The sequence below is a fragment of the Rana temporaria genome, chromosome 12 (assembly GCF_905171775.1).
Source record: "Rana temporaria chromosome 12, aRanTem1.1, whole genome shotgun sequence".
NCBI classification, from domain to species: domain Eukaryota; kingdom Metazoa; phylum Chordata; class Amphibia; order Anura; family Ranidae; genus Rana; species Rana temporaria.
The window spans coordinates 42,226,805-42,250,764 of NC_053500.1; the positions used below are offsets into that span (position 1 = coordinate 42,226,805).

Here is a 23,960-nt window from a genome sequence, read left to right on the forward strand (position 1 = left end):
CAGGATTAGCACCATGTCTGTTCAGTGACGGCCATAATCCTTAAAATATCAGTAACACATATTACTAGAAAGCTGCCATATAAAAACCAACGTCATAATTGTTATTTAGCTGAGTAACTGTCTGTTATTCAACACCAATGATCTCCCCTACAACATAAAAATTATAGGCATTCTTGAATCTGCAAAAAACAGCTTATATGTTTTTTACATGCAATTTGTAATAATCCAACCTGGATTTAGTTTGTGTTTTATTATTTAAAAAAAGGTGATACAATAATACACCCATCCTTGAAACTTGTATATAAACCCTGTGGATGTGGAGCGTTACATGATCCACCGAGGGCTTCTTACTTGGAAATCTACAACGTTGCACCTGCCATCTTGCACCATGTCCTGCCATTGGAAAAGTGGATCTGTAAGATCAGTTAGCAGCATGAGCAGCCACAGGGTCAGCAGTCTGGCTGGGGACTTGGCTATAGCAGCTGAACACTATTCAGTTGGGAGTCATGGAGCCAATGATAGTCTTCTGCATGGAGGAGAAAAGGAGACCATGCAAAACCTCAACATTCGACTAGCTTCTTACTTGGATAAAGTCAAGGCTCTGGAAGATGCCAACGCTGACCTTGAGGCAAAAATCAAGGAGTGGTACATTAAACATCAGCCAAAAGTAGAGGACTACAGCCCATTCTTTCGCATAATTGAGGATCTCAAATGCAAGGTGGGTTACAGAAGATGGATTTTAGTAGCACTATCAAATTTGGAACCTGTATTGTTAGACAGAACATTCTGTGAGAAAAAATGTCGCAAGCATCAGGGGAATAACTAGAATTCAAAATTGCAATGAACCACCATCATTGGCAGGGGTCTAAAAAGCAACGCTATTTATACCCCTACACATTGGAGTTTAGAGATGGGCATCCGATAACGCACACCTAGAGGGATCCTTTCTATATCTCTTATCACTGATGCCAACTGTAGTTGACCGTATAGAAGTTATAACCAGGTAATCTGAATGGCTCTACTCAGAGACCTCGGTTTTCCCTCATGGGTAGATGCTGGGCTGAACCCTGTGAAAAAAAAGTTTCTCCTTCATGGCAAAATGGAACTAGGCTGGTTCAGGCACAAAAGTAGTCTGTGCTTCTCAACACATCAGGCAGTATACTCAACCTGTGAATATATTTGCCAGCACACCGAGGATCGTATAAAAAATGTCCAAAAAATGTATTGCAAAGAAACCATCACAAAAATAGCAACGTTTCGAAGTCACACAGGACCTCTTCGTCAGGTCCTGTGTGACTTCGAAACGTTGCTATTTTTGTGGCAGGGAACAGGTTTTACTACTCAGGGTTTAGCTGATTTTGAAAGAAAATGAACTGTAAGACATTGATTTTTTTGGTATTCTTGTCTTGTATCCAAATGGCCTTTAGGGCATAATTTAGAAAATATTTTTAAACATAAAAAAATATTAATGCTAAATGTATGTAATTTAGGAGTATTTTTTTTAATCAATGTGGCATTATTTGGGGGTCCTTGATAAGCTCTTTATTACATAGTATAATTTAGTATAAACCTAAAAAATAATGCTATAGAACATATATTTGTGTTTTGTATGAGTCACAAAGAAAATATGTTATTCTTTTAACCAAAAATTCTGAACTGTTTTTATTTTTACAGATCTTAGCTGAAAGTTGTGAAAATTCCCGAATTGTGCTACAGATAGACAATGCCAGGCTGGCTGCTGAGGACTTCAAAATTAAGTAAGTAGAGACACCAGAATAAATGTTATGTATTAGCTCTTCTCATAACTAGGGTATTAAAGATAACTTGTCTCCCAAACTATCTGATCACTACAACAAACCAATACAACTGACAAAGTGGAGTTTAATGGCCATAGCAGACTTGTAATAACAGAATGATATTCAATACAATAGGAATAGAGCCCTAGGTCCTTGCAGGTAGTTTACTTCAGTATTTTTGAAAACCTGTAGGGTAGGCCTCCAGCCGTACAACACAGGCAAGTGCACCAAAAACTACAGATACAACCACCACTTTACTTGCACTCAACCATACAAAATAAGGAGAGCCAAACCTCAGGACCCGTACACACGGTCGGACCGAACCAATGAGAATGAACTGAAGTTCATTTTCATCGGACCAAACCGACCATGTGTATAGGCTATCGGTCTGTTTTCCTTCAGTCCAAAATTTTAAAACATGCTTCAAAACCGAACCGATGGACTGCTGCCCCATTGGACCAAACCGATGGTTAGTACAGAAAAGCATCGGTTCAAAACCCGCGCATGCCCAGAATCAAGTCAACGCATGCTTGGAAGCATTGAACTTCGTTTTATTCAGCACATCAGGCCGTACGGCCACTTCAGAGGTGAACCGATGAAAACGGTCCGTCGGACCATTCTCATCGGTTTTGCCTGACCGTGTGTACGGGGCCTAAGATGGGTCCCTGCTTAATTTACATGATTTGACCATAATGACCACCTTCAAAGACCTTGAAATTCTGCAAGCTGCTACGGCTTCTAGGAAAAGCCCACATCTGAATGAAAGTCACCAGAAAAGGAAAAACAAGGCAGTGGGTAGGGACTAGGGAGGAATTTTGGCCAATGCCAGTTATCTTTGCACTGAACCCCCCTCCTGTTACTCTCTGCCCCCGCCATCAGGTAGGCACCCCAACACTATATTTCCTGTGAAACTTTAAACCCTGCCTATGCCAATGTCCTTGAAATCCATGTAAGTACTGCATCTATGCCTCTGTCTCACCTACTCTGGGTCTAACATTTAGCAACATACAGATCGTGGACTGTTTAGTGATGATTATGTTCCATCAGCATTCAGTTCCATTTAGTGTAACCTAATGGGACAAAACACTAATGCAGTATATTCATTTTATATTCATTTTGGGTTTCCTTGCAGGCAGATGTTAGTTTTTGTTGTAAATGGGTTCTGTCAGACCACGATGGTTGCAAGTGAATAAAAAAAAAGTGCTGTCCAATTTCATCAACCTGCAGATGGCAGGTCCTGTCTACACAGCAGAAACCACTACACTGTTTGCAGGCCTGTTAATTGTATAGGCAGGGAAGCCAGGTTCTCTCCTGGATGACGTCACTTGCTGTTAAATCTGATTCAACTCTTCATGTTTTCTTTTTTAAAGTTAAATATGAAAAAGTCCTACCTGTAAAAAAAAGAAAAACAATGAAGAAGTCATCATCTCTTCTCAGCAGGTTCTTCATTGATAGACTATATCTTTCTTTCCCCTTCCCCACCAACACCCAAATGAATTATAGAGGTAAAAAGGCAGTTCTACATATAACACAGAATTTTAGAAAAGGGTGTCTGAATCGGGGTTGGGGTAAAGAAAAATTGTTGTTTAGGGGTTCAAGTGTGTTGCATTAAAGGCAGGTATTATTTTTAAGAGATTGGTTTGAAGGGTCCAACCTTTTTGCTTATATTCTTCATTTTAAATTCCCTCCCCTTTTATTGCTTGCTTGTTGGTATTTTTATTTACAGCTGCTAAGAGATGGCAAGCCATAAACAGATTGAATTTCAACCATTTCCTGACAAATCAGCTAAAATCAGCTAATCCTCCTGGAACCACCTGGCTTGAAAAACCTAAATCTTAGGCCTCGTACACACGATAGGTTAACCAGAGGACAACGGTCTGATGGACCGTTTTCATCGGTCAAAACCGATCGTGTGTGGGCCCCATAGGTTATTTAACCATCGGTTAAAAAAAAGCGAACTTGCTTTAAATTTAACTGATGGATTCCTAACCGATAGGAAAAAAATTATCGTTAGTAGGCACAACCATCGGTTAAAAATCCACGCATGCTCAGAATCAAGTCGACGCATGCTTGAAAGCATTAAACTTCGTTTTTTTCAGCACGTCGTTGTGTTTTACGTCACCGCGTTCTGACACGATCGTTTTTTTAACCGATGGGGTGTAGGCGCGACAGACCATCAGTCAGCTTCATCAGTTAACCGACGACAACTGTCCACCAGACCGTTCTCATCGGATGGACTGATCGTGTGTACGAGGTTTATATCTTTCTCTCCCCTTCCCCGCCAACACCCAAATGAATTATAGAGGTAAAAAGGCAGCTCTACATATAAGACAGGATTTCTGTCCTTGAATAAAAAGGAAAAGGGTGTCTGACTGGGGGGGGGGGGGGCAAAGAAAATTAGTTGTTTAGGGGTTTAAGTGGATTGCATTAGAGGCAGGTATTATTTTTAAGAGATTAGTTTGAAGGATCCAACCTTTTTGCTTATATTCTTCATTTTAAATTCCCTCCCCTTTTATTGCTTGCTGCTATATTTCTTTACAGCTGCTAAGAGATAGCAAGCCATAAACAGATTTAATTTTAACCATTGAAAGTCAGCTTCATCGGATATCCGATGAAAAAATCCATCGGATTAGATTCCATCAGATATCCGATCGTGTGTACAAGGCTTGAGATTCGTTTTCAGGCTCCATTCACACCAATGCATTTTTCATGCTTTTTACAGAAACATAGGACATTATTTTTAACATGTGTTCCTATGGAACACATTCACATTAATGCATTTGTGTGCCTCTGCATTTTTGGAAAGTATCAGGGACTTTTTTCAACACAAAACGCTGCTTTTTTGGTTCAATAGGCGTCAACTGGGAAGCTGCAAGAAAGCATGTAGTGCGTTTTTGCCGCAATTTGCATTTTGAATCTGCCCATCAACAAAATTGCCCCCAAAAAAACATGAAAATTGCAAAATAAAATTGCGGTAAAAATTGCTGTAAAATTACAGTAAAAAAAATTAAAAAAGCACTTCAGAAACGCTCAAAAGCAAACTACATAGGTACTAATGGAGCCTTGGGAAACCCTGAAAACCATTCTCTTCAGAGAAGCCTATCCTGCCTCCACCTAACAACTATACTTTTATTTTCTCCTACAGCTCATACCCCAGAGTTATTACCATTTGTATAATTTTACCTCTCTAATAAGTAGCTCCCTCTGATTCCTCATGTTGCAAACTGTTTGCACTTTATAAATCTTGAATAATAATAATAATCTGAAGATTGAAGGGAAAAAAAATGTTGGCCAAACAGTGACTAAAGCCAATCAGCTGAAGTCACTGCTCGAAGTGCAGAAGTGCACTTCTGTGACCATATTTATCCGACAGCAGACTAAAGTCCGCTGTCAGCTGACATCAAACTCTGGGGGAAACCCATTTTAATGTATGGTTGTACAGAAGGACAAAAAGGGTGGGGAGTTTGGTAATCCTGGGTTGTCAGTACATAATAGGACCAGGGGCGGACTGACCATTGGGATTTTCGGGCACTGCCCGAGGGCCCCATGCCACTAGGGGGCCCCATCAGCGTTGCCAGGCTCAATAAAACCAGGGACAGTATGTAAAAATCTGTGTTTTTTTTTTTACATCTGTCCCTGATATGTCCAAAACCGACATGCTTTTGATGTGAAAATCCTGAGATTTTAGCTGCCCTGCCTATGCAATGCCTCCTGGTGTGTTGGCCATCTGTAAGCCCGGGGGCCCCATAATCTTTTATTGCCCGGGGGCCCCATGAGTTGTCAGTCCACCCCTGAATAGGACGTTAGGAGAACTCTGTATTTCTGGCGATGCATAGATAATTTTCTGCACTTGCAACATCTTTAAAGGGATAAAATAAGGGGAAAATGTGCTTCAGAGAAGTACTGATTTTTTTTTTTACTTTTTGCCCTGACATACACTTCAATCTTCACAGCAAAAAAATAAAAAATCACAAAAGATACAGGCTGCCAAAAAGTAAGAGACTATTAAAAAATAGCATTATCACTCATATATAGTATGTCTATGTCAACTTGAGCTTGATACACAAACTTGAATGTAATTCATTATGAAGATGTTCAATAAATGCTCTTCTTTCAGGTATGAGAATGAACTGTTCCTTTATCAGAGTGTGGAATCAGACATATGCAGTCTGCGTAGGGTATTAGAAGAACTGACATTTGCCAAGTCCACCCTGGCACCACAGCTTGAGAGTCTGAAGGAAGAGCTTGATTGCATGAAGAGGAACCATGAAGAGGTATGAATTTTGGTGGGAAAAACCATGTTGGTGATCTTAATAAACAATTACCTTCTAGCTTTGGGTCAGTTATGACCAATAGCCAGTGGCAGCCGGTGCTCAAAATTTTTGGGGAGCGCAAACAAACTGAAAAAAAAATCATCAATTTCCACCACTGTGTCTATTAAATGCTGCCAATGTGCCCATCAAAGGCCGCCAGTTTGCACCCTGAAATGCAGCCAGTTTGTCCCCTGAAATTCAGCCAGTTTGTGCCCCCAATTGCCGCCAGTTTGTGCCCCCAATTGCAGCCAGTTTGTGCCCCCAATTGCCGCCAGTTTGTGCCCCCAATTGCAGCCAGTTTGTGCCCCCAATTGCAGCCAGCCCGTCACTTAACTTCCTTGGGTCAGCGCCGTCCTCGCCACGCTCCCTTAATTTCTTCTCCCACTCTCAATGTTGCTTCAGCCACTCAGGTGACCGTTAACCAGACCCGGTGCACCTGATTGGCTGAGAGGCGGGTCAGTGTTAGGGAAGCGATTCCCTAACACAGCACTGTTTAACCAGGGAACGCACAGCCTGTGCGCCCTCTGGTTAACCATTTGGAAGCTGACTAGAGCCCACAGGCTCTAATCGGGAAGCCTATTGGAGCATCTCGGTCTAATCAGGCACTTCCAAAACACACCCACCCCTGTTATTCAGATGGCCGGCGCTCAACAGGGGGCCGAACACCTGAATAGTGGGCGGCAGCGGTGACAATACATAGATTCATGCAATGCATGAATCTATGTATTGTTGATTGGGTGCAGGAGAGAGAGGGTGGCGCTCCTGCGCCCACTATGGAAGCACCACCACTGCCAATAGTAGGTATAGAATGCAGGAGGATTTATATACAAAGACTGAGGCAATCAACCTCCACTAGGTTCCCTGCTCAGTTATCATGATAGGATCTTGGCTTTTGGCCACTTGCTCAGTAGCACAGGAATGCAAATGTAAAAAGTTGTGCTATGATGATGTTTCTAATGGGCATATCCACTTACCATTCAGGATCAAATGATGTAACCCATCCCCAAGTACATATACTTTCTGGAGATGATATAAAAGCACAGCCTTCATGATAGTGTTCAGGCCTAGTGATGTCACTTGCACTGTCACATAGGGGAGGTCCTTTGTTTCCCATACATAGGAGCCACATTCTGTTCATAAGAGCTCCAGCAGTGTGGAGAGACAAAGAAGAAGCATGGCTGGGTAATTCTACACATCTGGGGCCTGAGCTATGTATACACACTCTCATTTTGCCCCAGAAAGATAGCATCTCTTTAGAGGCTCATGTTAAGGGGTGTTCTTTTCAAACACTGAAATTGCTATTCGAATGCAAATGCATATATTTGAATGAAAAGGCTGCATTTGACCTGCTTTGCCTGCAGTTCAAAAGGTAGAAGCAGCCTGCCAAAAAAACAACTGCTACCAGGCCCTTGTCAACCAGACAGATTTTTAAAGAAGTTCTCAAAAAATAATTGTTTTCAATTTACTCCCAGTGGGTGAACTATCAGAGGTTTACATTACTTGGATAAAAGGAAAGGAGTGCCCAATGTCCAGAGAAATGGAACTTCTAAGGTATTATTTATAGGTGTTTATTAAAAAGTAGCAACATGTACATTAAGCCATGGTATCAGCTGCCTATACAACTAAAGCGGGCATCCTACCATCCTGGTTTCTGAAACCTTGATTCAACACAGCCATTCATGGGAATTGAAGAAGGTGAATTGTATTCCCCAAAATGCGTTGGCTTGATGTACATGTTGCTACCTTTTAAAAAAATGCCTATAAACTATACCTTAAAAGTTGAATTTCTCTGGATACTCCTTTCTTTTTATCCAAGTCTACATGCTGAAATGACCGCAAGGTCCCTAAGAAAAGGTAGCAGACAATATCCCCAAGAGGGACCATCGCCACCATCCATCACTGGGCACTATCCACCAGAAAATATTCCTTCCTTTTAGCGCACACGAATACCCATCCAGGATCAGTTACCAATCCAGTCAGTCCAGTGCAGTCTCCAACACAAGCCGAGGTTTACATTAAGTCTATTAACTTCTACTAGAGATGTTAAGAAAACTGAAATTCAAACCACCGCCTGACAACTTTTTTTTAAGGTCTAATCTATTCAGTAAAATATCAACTCAAAGACTGGCATGATTAACTAGTATTATAAGTGAAGGGTAAACCAACATATTGTATTCATGTGCTATCCCATTGTATTTGTCTAGGAGCTTAATTCTCTAAAGGGAGAGCGAGCCGACGTCAATGTGGAAATGAATGCTGCCCCTGGAGTGGACCTAACCAAACTTCTCAATGACATGAGATCCCAGTATGAAGATATCGCAGAACAGAACAGACAGAAGGCTGCCGAATGGTTCAATGAAAAGGTAATCCAGTCCTCATTAACTTCAAGGTGCATTTCAGCCTCTGCTGTTCAACTATTTTGGACAATGTCAGGAAAGATCCTTTAGCACCTAAGGCGAAAAGACCAAAGTGCGCCCACCTTTCCCCAATGAGCTCTAAATGGCTTTGGTAGTATGGGCTGCAGTTATTGTCTTTTTTTGCACCCTCAATCCTGCTGAAGAGCCCTAGGTAGCTGCCTTATCTGCCTACCCTAAAGTCTGGCCCTGACAAAAGGTCAAGTTTTATTTCCAGTATATGATGGAGGATTAGATCTACAAGTAATATATAAAAGGGCACATTCTTTGTAGTGACCAAAACTATAGTTGAATAAAACACCTTTGTTTTACTTTATATTTATTTTTATTTATTTTATAGATAATAAATATCACTTTTTGTTTCCCAATGCTAGGAAAGTGTAAAGCTGGACAGTGAAATGAGCCTTCATAAGACCATGCTCATGCTACGCCTAAGCCAGAAATGTCTTTCAATGTTGGACTGTATGAGGCCTGTCAATATTAATTACATGTACTTACTTTTCATGCATTCCAGAGTGCAGAGCTCAACAAGGAGATTGGCCACAGCACTGAATTGGTTGAATGTCACAAGACGCAGTTGACAGAGCTAAGACGTACTCTTCAAGAACTGGAGATTGAGCTGCAGGCACAACTTGCTATGGTAACCTTTGCTTCTTAATTCTTTAACAATTACATGCCACCCCACATCTCACGTGGGTGGGGTAGAGACATGTAGGAGTGTCGAGTAGACTGGAATTTGATGGTGCCCTGTCAACAAAGTTTGCTGAAAGAGCAGACGTTTTGATCAGATACAAATGTCTACACAGCATCTATATATGAAATCGTATATTTAAAAATGACAATTTAAAAAAGAACACTTAGGTCTCCTCAAACTTCCAATTAGATAAACCTGGGAATTCTGATAAACTTGTTCTCAGCGTCGGGAGTTTACAGAACAGGGCTCCAGGCATTGGGGCTATTGGAGTTGCAGCTCCAGGTCCCTTTTCTTAAGATAGGCCCATCTTTTCCTTTACACTGCTGACATTGGGGGTGTACAACAATTCCTGCTTGCCATGGTCACTGAGCCTGCCATCATGTACTGCAATGGTAAGCAGATAGATGGGTGGGGGGTGTCCAGAGATAAACAGAGAAGGGATTACAGTTTGGAGGGCAAACATGACCAAAGAGGGGGCTTGTAAGGGGACTGGGGTGCAAAGATGAGCAGGGGGCATGTGGAGTTAAGCACAGATGAGGGGGTTTGGTGTGCAGGTGACGGTTTAGGGTGCAGAGGTTGTCAGGGGGATTTAGAATGCACAGGTTTACTGAGAGGAGGTGGATAATGATGCAGAGAGATTAGCAGAGAGGCAGGGAAGGGTCTGTCATAGTAAATAACCCTGTTACATAGTTGGTAAGTGTAAGGCTCCATTCACATCGCGCAGATGTGACAGAGGGCGCATGTTCCCATGCATCTCATTTAGGGCAGCTCCTCCCACTCTTTCCTCAATGTGGCTCTACTCACAGTGCACCACATTACTACCCTACTAAAACTACCCAAAGGCACCTTCTCTCTCTCTCACCCCCTCTCTCTAACACCTTCCCCCTCTCTCACCCCATCTCCTTCTCACCCTCCCTCTCTCTCACCTCTTTCTCTCACCCCTCTCTCTCTCTTTCACCCCCCCCCTCTCTCTCACCCCTCTCTCTCCTGCACACACCCTCTCTCTTTCACCCCCTCTCTCTTTCACCCTTGCCTTTTCTCCCACCCCTCTCTCAACCTCCTCTCTCTCTCTCACCCTCTTTCGCCCCATTCTCTCTAAACCCCCTCGCTATTTAATATAATTTGTTTATATATTTAATTTGTTTTAACAAAAAAAAATGTATTTATATGGCACACCAAAAACCTCAGCACCAGGCCCATGATGCTCTCAGTCCACCCAAAATCTGAGACTTCCCTAATGGCCATGTAGCATTAGAGATCCTTCCAATGGCAAGAATTTGCCAGCGACAGGGTTGCTATACAGTTAATAGGGGTAAACACATTGGGGAAAAATTACATTCTGCAGCATTTCCCTCAACAATTTAATGACTCCTCACTCATCCAGTTGGCAAGGGAGTGACTAATGGACATATGAGTATTTCAAATGACAGTATCGCTAAGGTGACATGACCCTTGCAGTAATTAAAAATAACATTTCACATACACCTAAGCACAACCCTAACATATAACAATCTACTACCTAAACACTTTACACCTAATGCAGTGCCTATAACCAACTCCAACACTCCCTCGTAACATTATAAATTGGCCTGTCCCCTATTACTTATCTCTTCCGATTGCTTAACCCCTATAGTGAGCACTTAACATTTAGCCCCCCCCCCAACACTTTCTTCCTAAAACACTGAACCAATTAAGGCAAACACTGAGCCAGACTAAAGCTGGCTATACAATGCTAGAATTTTGTCTGGCTTCTGATGTACCAGCCAGAATTTACATAGTGGGTGGCCTTGTCAGCACCCTCCTGCCTGGCATTCTTTGTTTGGTAAATCAAAAAAGCCAGGCAAAAAATTGACACCATAAGAGTAATTGCATCCAGCCAGTTGAAGCTGCTGTTTAAGTATTGTGACAGCCACTGTCAGCTGTCAAAATACAATTGCCCACCAAGGGGATCTTCCCATACACAATGTATAGCATGCATGGAGAAATCAGATTTTTTTCATTCAGCCTACAAAACTCTAATAGTGTATGGCCAGATTAAACCATAGTACTAATGAACCCGTATTTTGCTACATACCTCATCCTGCACCAAGCACCACTGCATTGATAGCATTGATATCCAGTGCAAAAAGCATGCATCAAAAAAAACAGTATCAAGACACCCAATTCTGATGCTGACCATAGACATGTAGAAAAAAAAACAAAAAAAAATGATTTCTCCATCTACGCAAACAGGGCGGATAGAGGAATTCCCCCCCACCGGGACATTGTATTGTGACAGCAGCACCTGCCACCATCAGAATATACTGATCAGCGGCTGCAGAAGGATTAAAAAGAACTAGTACAGCCCAGAATGTAAAAGCCTTGCTCAGTCTATGTGCATAGGTTTAAGGCTTGAGTTATGGCAAACCTTAAGGTTTTTCTGACATTAGTACAATTCAATTTAGCATGACACCAAATTATTTTCCTGGTAGCTGGAAATAACACTTTAACATTTATTTCTTCCAGAAAAAGTCTCTTGAGTGCTCCCTGGCAGAGACAGAGCGATGCTACAGCACACAGCTGGCACAATTGCAGGGTGTTGTAGGAAACTTAGAAGAACAGCTTAGCCAGGCCCGCAATGATCTGGAACGTCAGAATTCTGAGTACAAACTTCTACTGGATATCAAGACCCGTCTGGAACAGGAGATCGAGACATACCGCAGACTTCTTGACGGAGAGGCGTAAGTTTGCTCATTTATTTGATCTACTGTACATATTTATTTTGATATTTAAAAAATATACTGATATTTATAACTCTCATGTTTTGCAGATGGCATTGCAAAGAAGTATCAATCCCTGTGAAAGGTATATTTAATTTTTATCAGACATGGGAATCCAGATGATTTCCAGCCACTATTCTAGTATACTGTCAAAGTGCTGGGACTTCTGTACAATGCAGGGCTATTGATTGATTCCAATATTTATCTCAGCAGGATTTACATCCGTCTAGCCATTTACAATCCTTAAAAATATCAGGTTAATGCAAGAGTGAGGCCGCGTACACACGGTCGTTCCAAACCGATGAGAATGGTCCGACGGGCCATTTCCATCGGTTCACCGCTGAAGTGGCCTGATGGTCTGATGTGCGTACACACCATCGTTCCAAAAAACGATCGGGTCAGAACGCGGTGACATCAAACACACGACGTGCTGAATAAAACGAAGTTCAATGCTTCCAAGCATGCGTCGAATTGATTCTGAGCATGCGCGGGTTTTGAACCGATGCTTTCTGTACTAACCATCGGTTTGGACCGATCGGGCAGCGGGCCATCGGTTCGATTTTAAAGCATGTTTTAAAATTTTGGACCGAAGGACAACAGACCGATGGGCTATACACATGGTCGGTTTGGTCCTTAGTCTATCCAAAAAGTTATATTTAGACATTGATGAAGTCTGGTAGATTGAGTCAGCCTCTTACTTCCTGCTGGTATGCAATCGGAAATTGGATCTCCCTGCCATAGTTCCCAATTCTTTTCCTTTCCACTTGTGAGTTTTGGGTGTTCCACTTGTGAGTTTTGGGTGTTCCACTTGTGAGTTTTGGGTGTTTCTGTCCACCTTTGTGTGTTTCAGCTGTCTCTGTTACATTCCCTTGTATAGAATTTTGATTAAAATTTGACAGAGTGAGTGGGAGCCCTTAATAATGACCACAGTAGGTGTGGGAATTCGACAAAATCTACTTGCAGTGGTGCCCCCCCCCCCCCCCACACGCACACACACACACACACACTGCGCTGCGTTTAGGGGTACGCTCCAGCATTGTTCTCTTTAGCCTGAAGTTCTAGGCTGTGGGAGGTCCCTGGGAGTCATCATGTACAGTGCCGGGCCAGTAACCATACAATGTATGTACAGAAGTCAGGCGTGTGACTGTGGCTGAGAGCACCTTAGAGAGGCTCCAGTCTTGGTCCGATTGTATGGATGGAGGAAGCCCGCTAGAGCCAGGAATACAGTATTACACTTTATTCATGTACCTCTAGACCAGAGGTCTCAAACTGGTGGCCCTCCACCTGTTGCGAAACTGAAAGTCCCATCTTGCCTCTGCCTGTAACTGTCAGCCTTGCAATGTCTCATGGGACTTGTAGTTTTGCAACAGATGGAGGGCCGCCAGTTTGAGACCCCTGCTCTAGTCTAGACTAAGCGAGAAACTAAATTTCCCAAATTCAGCTTTAGCTTCAGTACTTCAGTAGTGCAGGTCTCTGACTTGGAAAAAAAGTGTAATAGGCAAAGTCTGAATGAATTTAGAATTCATATCCTACATACATGTTTAATTCAGTGATTTAGAAGGTATTAAAGCCATTTAGTCAGGAGCCAGGAAACTATCAAGTAGAAGTCAGCAAAGGTTACCCATATATTTTTCAAAGTATAGATTTAATTTCCAACAAGTAGCTTTTGGGATCACTATTATAAAGCTAAAACAATTGACCTGTCTTAAATAGAAGAGCAGTAATGCGTAGTACTTTAAATAACCCAAACCAATTTTAAGCTTAAAAGTGAATTCCATGTTCTTTGGCACAGATGCAATAACCTCTTCTTCCATTTCTAGAGCCCAACAAGACCAGGAAAGTCACAACCATTGTAGAGGAAGTGGTGAACGGTCGCATTGTGTCACATAAAGTGAATGCTACTGAAGAGAAACTGAAGATCTAATTGATAGTCTTGGACCATATGTAAATGTTTTATGATGACTTATATGTGAGAGCAACACTTAGACCTCATTTAAGACAATGTCCAAAATAAGAATGATCTCAGAAAGTGTGTGTTACCCACTGCAATAAATTAGATGGCAAATGAACCATATAACTGGATGCTTTGGTCAACACGTTTAGGTTAACTCAATAAGGTAGTGCAAACAACAAAACAATAGCTGCAATCCAAGGCAGCCAACAAAGGTTTATTTTTCCGCAATGAGTTCAGTTAAGACAACATTTCTGATTGGTTGCTGTAGAAACGATTGTTGTTCTTTGTACTGTTTTATTGAATATGTTTGATACTGTCCGTGGTGATACTTCTCTCAGATGCTTTCATAAATGAGGCCTAGGGATGTCAGTGGGAACTTGGTGTGAAGTATCTGTTTTCCTTCCCTTTCCAATAAACTTATATTCTGCAAATAATTTCTGCTTTTGTGCTCTAATTACTATAAATGAAGGGAAATCAGTATCAAACAGATAAAAACACAAGTGAAATTCAAAATGCTCATAGCTGAAGTAAATTTACTATGTCTGTCCTTTATTGTTGAATAATATAAAGTAAGTGACTAGCTTGCAAATTCTGTAGGTTCCTGGTTGCTGTCTGCCCCTTCGCTGCTTTTTGGACTACTAGTGAACATTACTACAACAAGTAGGACCACTCTTCCTTCATTTCAACATTACCTCCTAACATAGGGTGACCAGACATCCCCGGTTTCCGGGGACAGTCCCCAGATTGAGGACACTGTCCCCGGACCAAGTCTGTCCCCGGTTTTGTCCCCGGATTGGATTTGAACAGGGGTTGGGGCAATTTCAAAGACAGTCAGTGCAGAATAATAATAATAAAAAAAATCTGAATGTATTTTTTTCCATTATCTGTGCCCCTTTCTGATGATCATGTGCTGGTCGGAGCAGAGGGAATATTTCTTCAGTTTCGCGTGCATGCCCATTCAGCTCCGCTCGCATGTTCTTCTGCCTTGGCTCAAGTCCCGGCCAGCCGCCTGCCTGCTTATCTCCTTGCCTTCCCTGGTGGATGGATCTTCCTTCACTCCCCACCCAGTAGTAGCCAGGACTCCAAGAGTAAGGATTGACAGGCGGTGAGGTGGGGGGCAGAGAGTTGCTGATTGCCGCCATTACTAGTAACAAAAAAAAAAAAAATGTCCCCGGATTTCATTTTAAAAATCTGGTCATCTTATCCTAACAATCTAAGCTCCTTAAAGTGGATGTTCACCCAAAAATCAACTTTCTGCCATTAGATCCAGCATACCGCTGACATCTGCAGTATGCTGTTTTTTTTTTTTTTTTTGTACATATCGTTTTAGCAGCCTTTGTTATCCGGCTCCGAGCGGGGATTCCAGCGGGGAATAGGCGTTCCTAAGCCAAGCAGATTTGATTGACGGGCTGCTAAAGCACGTCACGCCTTCCGAAAATACCCGAAGTCGCACTCGGGTGTTTACGGCGCCTGCCGGGTAGAGCTGACTGCGCAGGCGCCGTAAACACTCGAGTGTCACTTCGAGTATTTTCGGAAGGCGTGACGCGCTTTAGAAGCCCGTCGATCAACTCCGCTTGGCTTAGGAACGCCTATACCCTGAAGCAATCCCCGCTCGGAGCCGGATAACAAAGGCTGCTAAAACGATAAGTACAATAAAAAAAGTATGCTGGATCTAATTGCAGAAAGTTGATTTTTGGGTGAACCCCGGCTTTAAACAGCCACCACTCACCATCTTGCAAAAGGTTCTCCCACTGCAAACTTTAGTCTGGTTGAAAAAAGACACAAGGCCATCTAGTTCAACCAATAAAAGGGGAGAAAAAAAATCATTCAGTCCTATATACACAATCCTTTACCCATAGTTGATCCAGAGAAAGGCAAAAACCCCAATAAAGCATAATCCAATTTTCTCCATCTGGGTAAAAAATTCATCCCTGATCCCCCAAGAGGCAATCGGATATTCCCTGGAATAACTTTACCTATAAATGTTAATATGCAGTTATATTGTGTACATTTAGTAAAGAATCCAAGCTTTTGTTAATACAATCTGCTGAGCTGGACAGAACCAGCTATTGAGGGAGTCTATTCCACATTTTCACAGCTCTTACTGTGAAGAAATCCTTCCGTAGTTGGAGAGTAAATCTCTTTTCCTCCAGACATAAAGCAAGCCTCCTTGTCCTCTGATGACCTTAACATGAATAACTCAACACCAAGTATACTATATGGGACACTTATGTTTTTATACATGTTGATCATATCCCCCGTTAATCTCCTCTTCTCAAGAGAGAATAAATTCAGTTCCTCTATTCTTTGCTCATAGCTGAGCTCCTCCATGCCTCGTATCAGTTTGGTTGCCTGTAACGGTCAGGGGTTAACGCCGTTACGATATTCCATTCCACCAACCCACGACAGCTTATCGACACTCCACAATCCAGCAGACAGGATCCATATGGATTTCCCCCAGAAAACGAGACACACAGCTCTGTTCTCTGGTTCCAAACGAATGACACTTTAATAGTAAAATTAGACTATTTTTATACAGTTGAAAGCATGCTGCAGTAATCAAAGGGACAATGACACACTCCACCCACAACATCACACAATGGGTGCTAACGAGCCTCCAATACACATTTCTTGGGTAGACTTTCTGGCACCGGGTCTGACACAATCCACATGAGCTAATTACTAACCATTTACCCAGACGAGGTGACTCTGAGATAAGCTCTTTTCACCTCAATACAATACACATTCCTTTAGTAAACATAAGTCAGACATCTAACCTTTTAGATTGTGTTAATTCACATTCCACATCTATTATCAGTAGAACTTTCACACAATACAGTGTTAATTAGCATCACATAATGAACAGGTCTTTAGAAGCCAAACTAAGGTTAATTTACATGACAGTAGCAGACTTAATTACCCCCTTAACAGCCTGTGTTCCCACATAAATGAATCACTGTCATATTGACCTGTTGGGTTCAGAATTAACCACCTGTAATATTTCAAGATATCCTGCAATACATTGTGAATTATCATTACTGTCCCATCTCATGTAATCCAAGATATCAGTTCTCAGTCATCCTATGCCCCTAGTGGACATAGGATGACCCTAGACACAAGAGTCATTAGTAAAGCTGAAACAGGAGTACCCCACACCCTTCAAGAGCTTCTGGGTCCCACGGGCTATACCGTTACATTGCCCTTCTCTTTCCCCAGTTCCCTGAAGGCGTGCTCACCGATGCCCAGGAACAGGCAGAGGCTGCGGTCAAGTGAGAAATCAAACATTAAAGCAGTCCCCGAATCAGAGATGAGCCACTCATGTGCAGAAATAACATACAGTCCTTCTGTGAGATGTTTGTCACATATCACTTCACACTTGAAACTGATGTATGTGGCATTTGTAGGGACGTGCTGAGCCTTTGCCCACTCCACCAGTCCAGTGCACATACCCTATAGTAATATTACAGGCAGTAATTCTTTAGAAACAACTTTACTGGAAACTCAGCATGTAAAATGCAACAGGGTAAAACATCCATTTCCTAGCTAACTCTAATTGTTGCTGCCCATGTGTACCTGCACAGGTAAAGTCTATAATTGGAGAATCCATGATGGAGTGGTCCATTGTCAAAGGGTTCCGATGAGTCGAGGTCTGCAAAAAGCCTGCACACTTGGCCAGGGAAGGGGGCAAAAACCTGGCGAAAACCTACACATAGATCTCAAATTTCCTCTAGGCTTAAAGCTGAGCTCCACCCAAAAGAGGAAGCTCTGCTTGTCTGCCTCCCCCCACCCCTCCGTTGCCACATTTGGCACCTTTTGGGGGGAGCGGAGAGTGGGCACCTGTTTTGACAGGTACCAGCTCCCATTTCCGTCTCAGTTTGACGCAGAAGTTTAGCACCCCCTCCTTCCCTTTACAGGTCCCAGAAAACTGTGGCCCATTTACAAAGCACAGCACGCTTCGCATATGCGCAGTAGAACACCGGCTGTGAAGGCTTCACTGTCTGTTTACCTTAATCAAGATGGTGGCGCCAGGACCTGATAGCTGATTGAAGAATTGGCTTGGGTGAGGACACAGCTGGAGGCCTGGACAGGTCAGTGCCCTAATATTAAAAGTCAGCAGCTACAGTACTTGTAGCTGCTGAATTACATTTTTTGTGGGGGGAGTGTGGAGCTCCTCTAAATTTAATTGAATCATTTATTAATTTAAAACATCAATGAATCAGCAATCAAGTATGAACCAGATATGGTGTGGGCAGGTATGGGTACATATTTGCACATTACTATGTTTGCCCACCTCACTGGCCAACTATATTGTGTGAGAGGCAAGAGGAAGAGGGGAAGCTTTGACACTATCAGGAAATATGGAAGCTTTTCTCAATACGAAAGCCTGGGTATCTGAGCAGAGTACAGATAGAATTATTAAAAAATAAGTAAAGGATATATTATTTGTCTGGAGTAGCTGTTTTTTTAAGAAAAAAATGTATAAAAAAAAAATAACATCAGTAACCCACTTGAGTTAACCCTCAAGGAATCTTGTGATATGCATAGGCATTCGGCATAAGCAGGATAACTTTAAAAGAATGAAAGTGCATATAAACTGCACTTAATTGGCAGTTCTGTTCTTCAACAATTTTAGAGGTTGCATAATTAAACTGTGACCCAGCAAACCTGTGTTAAATCCAAGCAGCCAATAACTTTCATTTTCCTAAATTCCATTTAACCTGAACAGGTGTTGGAAGAGAGCATTGATTTGCTGAATTGTTGAACCTACATTAACCTCCCTGGCGGTATCCCCGAGCGTGACTCGGGGTTGGTTTTCAATGCTAAGATCGGTATCCCCGAGTCACGCTCGGGGTGGACGTGCAGCGGCGCGGCTTACCTTTCGCTGGATCCACAGGCAAGTTACTCACCTTGTCCCTGGATCCAGCGATGCCACCCCGCTGTGTGAGCGAGCGGGTCCTCCTCGCTCGATTCACAGTGTCCCCGTGTGCCGCCGATCTCCGTTTCCTGCGACGTTACGACGCACGGGGGCGGAAGAACGGCGCCAAATTCAAAAAAGTAAACAAACACTTTACATACAGTATACTGTAATCTTATAGATTACAGTACTGTATGTAAAAAATACACACCCCCTTGTCCCTAGTGGTCTGCCCAGTGCCCTGCATGTACTTTTATATAATAAAAAATTTTCTTTCTGCCTAAAAACTGTAGATTGTCCAAAAGTGTCCCTTTATGTCAAAAATGGTTTTAGATCAGCTAGAAAACAGCGATAATAAATTATAATCACTTGCAGAAATGTGCGATAGCGATTTGCGGGGAAATTCGTCATAAAAAAAAAAAAGTAATGACAGCGACAATTCTGCAACTGCAAATTTCAGTGATTTTGAGTTGATTACATTATTGAATAATTTTTATTATATTATTATTTGTTATAATTATTTATAATTATTTATTATATTATAATTTATAATTTTGTTTTAAAAAAAAAAAACATACCTGGGATGCCTACAAGACTCTTGTTTGGTCAGATTTAAGTGAGTTATTCCTAAAAATTACAGACCTACAGTATAAAACGCCAAATTTCCTTGCAAAATAATTGTACCGCTTTTGGTACGTAATTCCAGACAGAATCATATCGCCAGGGAGGTTAAAGCGGATGTGCCACTAAAACAATATATTAAAAGCTAGCAGCTACAAATACTGCAGCTGCTGACTTTTAATATAAGGACACTTACCTGTCCTGGAGTCCAGCGGTGATCGCAGCAGAGGATGAGCCGATCGCTCGTCACCCTGCTGCTCCCCCCTCCATCCACGGTGAGGGAACCAGGAAGTGAAGCGCTGCGGCTTCACTGCCCGGTTCCCTACGGCGCATGCGCGAGTCGCGCTGCGCCCGCCGATTGGCTCACACGCTGTGTGCTGGGAGCCGAGTGTTCCCAGCACACAACGGGCGACAGACGGGATGTGACGGAATGCCCGTCTTTCGCCCGTAGCGTGTGGCCGGAAGTGGGTGCAAATACCTGTCTTTAGACAGGTGTCTGCACCCCCCTCCCCCCTGAAAGGTGTCAAATGTGACACCGGAGGGGGGGAGGGTTCCGATCAGCGGGACTCCACTTTAGGGTGGAGGACCGCTTTAAGCACTCCTGATAGCTTCTAGTCCTTTGCTGATGTTAAAAAAAATTAGGCACAAAATTGCACACTTTCAAAACCGCATTTCTTTGGAGACATTTGTACAGCATAGCTATCTATTCACGTTGCACCCGAAATTGCTAAAAGTAGTGCATGTTGTACTTTTTCAACCCTTTAGATGGTTGTGCGAGAACATCCCAGTAGATCAGCAGTTTTTTGAATACTCAGACCAGCCGTCTGGCACCAAACCATGCCATGTTCGGTCACTTAAATCTTCTTTCTTCCCCGTTCTGATGCTCGGTTTGAACTTCAGCAAATCGTCTTCACCACATCTAGGTGTCTAAATGCATAGAGTCGCTGCCTTGTGATTGAATGATTAGCAATTTGTGTTACCAAGGAATTGAACAGGTGTACCTAATAAAGTGGCCAGTGAGTGTAAATCAAAGCAAGTGCTATGAAGAAAAGCACTATGCCGGATGCAGGCGTCACTGTCCAGTCGTATTGGTATTTTCGGAAATTATAGAGTAATAGGTTCAGACACATGAAAGGGGATTTAGAACTGGTTGGAAACTTGACAAGCAGCATTCTCAGCATGAAAACAAGCTGCTTCCTCAGGAAAAGTAAACGTTCCATACTGTCCAGCGTGGCAAACGTCTGAAAAAAAATCCCTACACTTTTGAGGAAATCTGAAGGACGTGATTTTATCTCAAGTCAGAAGTCAGAAGCCATAACAGGGCAATAGAGTGACTGTTGACTTTGACTTGTGCAGGCAGGCAATCGGTAAGTACGACTTTTTTTTATCTCGTTATTTTAGGGGCTACTCAGTAGACAGTAGCAGAATAAATAAGGGCTGGGCTTTATACATACAGATCCATGTAGCCAGATTCTTGATAGACATTGAATGAATAAACAAGGGCTGAGAACCAGCCTAGCTGCGCCTTTTTCTGCGTCCTGAAAAAGCAAAAGTGTTTTGTGAAGTTTGTTTTGTACATACAGGTGTGACAATGACGTGCTGACAACTTGGGACATGATCTTATATTGTCATCGTTATCAAAAACTGCTACACACACCCTGTAGGGTACGCATTCCTTCCCCAGGAGAAGTGGCTGTATGGACTTCGGGATTTGTTTTGGTAAGAAGTGTTTAGAGACACCTGAATGAGCTTCTATTCAAACTAAAGAAGCACAATCCAACCATAACAAGGTTTCAAACTAAAGAAGCACAATCCAACCATAACAACGTTTTAAACTAAAGACGCACAATCCAACCGAAAACAACGTTTTAAACTAAAGAAGCACAATCCAACCGCAACAACGTTTCAAACTAAAGAAGCGCAATCCAACCATAACAAGGTTTCAAACTAAAGACGCACAATCCAACCGCAACAACGCTTCAAACTAAAGACGCACAATCCAACCGCAACAACGTTTCAAACTAAAGACGCACAATCCAACTGTAACAAAGTTGATAATGGTTTAACCCTTTTGTTGCACATCTTTAAAGTGGAGGTTCCCCCTAAAAAAAAATTCTAACACTACATTGAGCTGACTGATTACACTGCGGGTATGCTGATGTTTGTTTTTTTTTTTTTCGTACATACCTCGTTATCGCCGTTTCATCCCTCGGCTTCCGGGTATGATTCGTCCGGGTCTGGGCGTTCCTAGTTGATTGACGTTCCCCCGACCGACGCATACTTGACGTCACGACTTTCCGAAAGAAGCCGATCGGCGCTGCGCAGGCGCCGTATAGAGCCGACTCTATACGGCGCCTGCGCAATGATGTTCGGCTTCTGTCGGAAAGTCGTGATGCGCAGTATGCGCCGGTTGGAGGAACGTCAATCAACTAGGAATGCCCAGACCCGGACGAATCATACCCGGAGCCGAGGGATGAAACGGCGATAACAAGGTATGTACGAAAAAAAAAAAAAAACATCAGCATACCCGCAGTGTAATCAGTCAGCTCAATGTATTGTTAGAATTTTTTTTTAGGGAGAACCTCCACTTTAACCACTTCAGTCCCTACCGGACCAGAGCACTTTTTTGCGATTCGGCACCGCAACGCTTTAACTGACAATTGCGCGGTTGTGCGACATTGCAACCAAACTAAATTTACATTCTTTTTTTCACCACAAATAAAGCTTTCTTTTGGTGGTATTTGATCACCTCTGCAGGTTTTTTTTTTGCGCTATAAGCAAAAAAAGTGTAAATTAAAAAAAAAAGCAAAATTTTTTACATTTTGCTATAATAAATATCCCCCAAATATATATATATATATATAAAAAAAAAAATATTTCTCAGTTTATATGTTTGGTAAAAAACAAAAACGGAATAAGCGTATATTGATTGGTTTGCGTCAAAAGTTATAGCGTCTACAAAATAGGGGATAGTTTTATGGCATTTTTATTATTATTATTTTTTTTTAGTAATTGCAGCGATCTGCGATTTTTATCGTGACTACGACATTATGGCGGACACATCGGATACTTTTGACACTATTTTGGGTCCATTGTCATTTATACAGCGATCAGTGCTATAAAAATGCACTGATTACTGTGTAAATGACACTGGCAGGGAAAGGGTTAAACACTAGGGGGTCATGAAGGGGTTAAGTGTTTCCTTGGGAGTGATTTTAACCATGGGGGGATGACATGACAGCGATCACTGCTCTCGATGACAGGGATCAGTATCTCCCCGTTCTTCCTCTCTGTGTCACGGTTGCGGGCCTCCGGCGAACATCGAGTTTGCGGGGACCGCGGGCACACTCACTGAGCGTGCGCACGCTACACGGCAAATTAAAGACGTACCTGTATGCCCATTTGCCCACCGCTGCCATTGTGATGACGTATATCGGCGTGCAGCGGTCGGCAAGTGGTTAAAAAAATCTATTTAGGCCTGAAGATTAGTGAAAACCCCCATACAGTATATGTTTTATGAAAGCAGAGACTTGGGAGAATAAAATAGTGGTATGGTTTGCCCAGTGCAAATTTTCTGTAAAAAATAGACTTTAGGGCACAAAAATGCAATATATTACCAAATATTGGCAACATTTCAAATGTGTTGCTCTGAGAAAACAGATACCCAACATGAAGTTTACTGGAAATATACTGTATAAGGGTGAATAGTAGTGTGCAAGGGGTAAATTCAGAATTGTAAAAGGTTAAAATCTGATGTGTTATAAATATGTAAGCTCCAGTATATGGATCTTAGTATAGACATACAGGGGCAGATCCACAAAGAGAGTACGCCGGCGTATCTAGTGATACGCCGGCGTACTTTCAAATTTCCCGCGTCGTATCTTTGTTTTGAATCCTCAAAACAAGATACGATGGCATCTGGGTTAGATCCGACAGGCGTACGTCTTCGTACGCCTTCGGATCTTAGATGCAATTCTTTGGCGTCCGCTGGGTGGCGTTCCCGTCGTATTCCGCGTCGAGTATGCAAATTAGCTATTTCCGACGATCCACGAACGTACGAGTGGCCGTCGCATTCTTTTACGTCGTTTCCGTTCGGCTTTTTTCGGCGTATAGTTAAAGCTGCTATTTGGTGGCGTACGCAATGTCAAGTATGGCCGTCGTTCCCGCGTCGAATTTGAAAATATTTTATTTTGTTTGCGTAAGTCGTCCGTGAATGGGGCTGGACGTAATTTACGTCCACGTCAAAACAATGACGTCCTTGCGACGTCATTTAGCGCAATGCACGACGGGAAATTTAGGGACGGCGCATGAGCAGTTTGTTCGGCGCAGGGACGCGCTTCATTTAAATTAAACACGCCCCCTACTCGCCGATTTGAATTACGCACCGTTACGCCGCGAGAGATACACTACGGCGCCGTAACTTACAGCGCAAATTCTTTGTGGATTCAAAGATTAAAAAAGTAAGTTACAGCGGCGTAGCGTATCTCACATACG

General features: G+C 42.5%; 2 protein-coding genes across 2 annotated transcripts in view; both read left to right on the plus strand.

The window, feature by feature from the left end:
- The first annotated feature begins 316 nt into the window (after positions 1–316).
- On the plus strand, positions 317–14,364 carry LOC120919462 (keratin, type I cytoskeletal 42-like). Its single transcript, XM_040331642.1, has 8 exons — positions 317–718; positions 1,675–1,757; positions 5,914–6,070; positions 8,314–8,472; positions 9,038–9,163; positions 11,723–11,937; positions 12,027–12,061; positions 13,797–14,364. Exons 1-8 carry the CDS (start codon positions 329–331, stop codon positions 13,898–13,900), a joined length of 1,269 nt encoding a protein of 422 aa, XP_040187576.1. The 5' UTR covers positions 317–328; the 3' UTR covers positions 13,901–14,364.
- A 6,208-nt stretch (positions 14,365–20,572) lies between these two features.
- KRT222 (keratin 222) overlaps positions 20,573–23,960 on the plus strand; it is a 111,244-nt gene continuing 107,856 nt past the window's right edge. Inside the window, exon 1 of the mRNA XM_040331638.1 lies at positions 20,573–20,833. The gene's annotated coding sequence lies outside the window, so the exon portion shown is untranslated. The remainder of the gene's footprint in view (positions 20,834–23,960) is intronic.

Excerpts from the sequence above, each read along its gene's own strand:
- LOC120919462 (XM_040331642.1), top strand. The coding sequence starts at position 329 with ATGATCCACCGAGGGCTTCTTACTTGGAAATCTACAACGTTGCACCTG. Across the intron at positions 719-1,674 it reads TTGAGGATCTCAAATGCAAG|ATCTTAGCTGAAAGTTGTGA; the intron begins GTGGGTTACAGA and ends TTATTTTTACAG. Across the intron at positions 9,164-11,722 it reads TGCAGGCACAACTTGCTATG|AAAAAGTCTCTTGAGTGCTC; the intron begins GTAACCTTTGCT and ends TATTTCTTCCAG.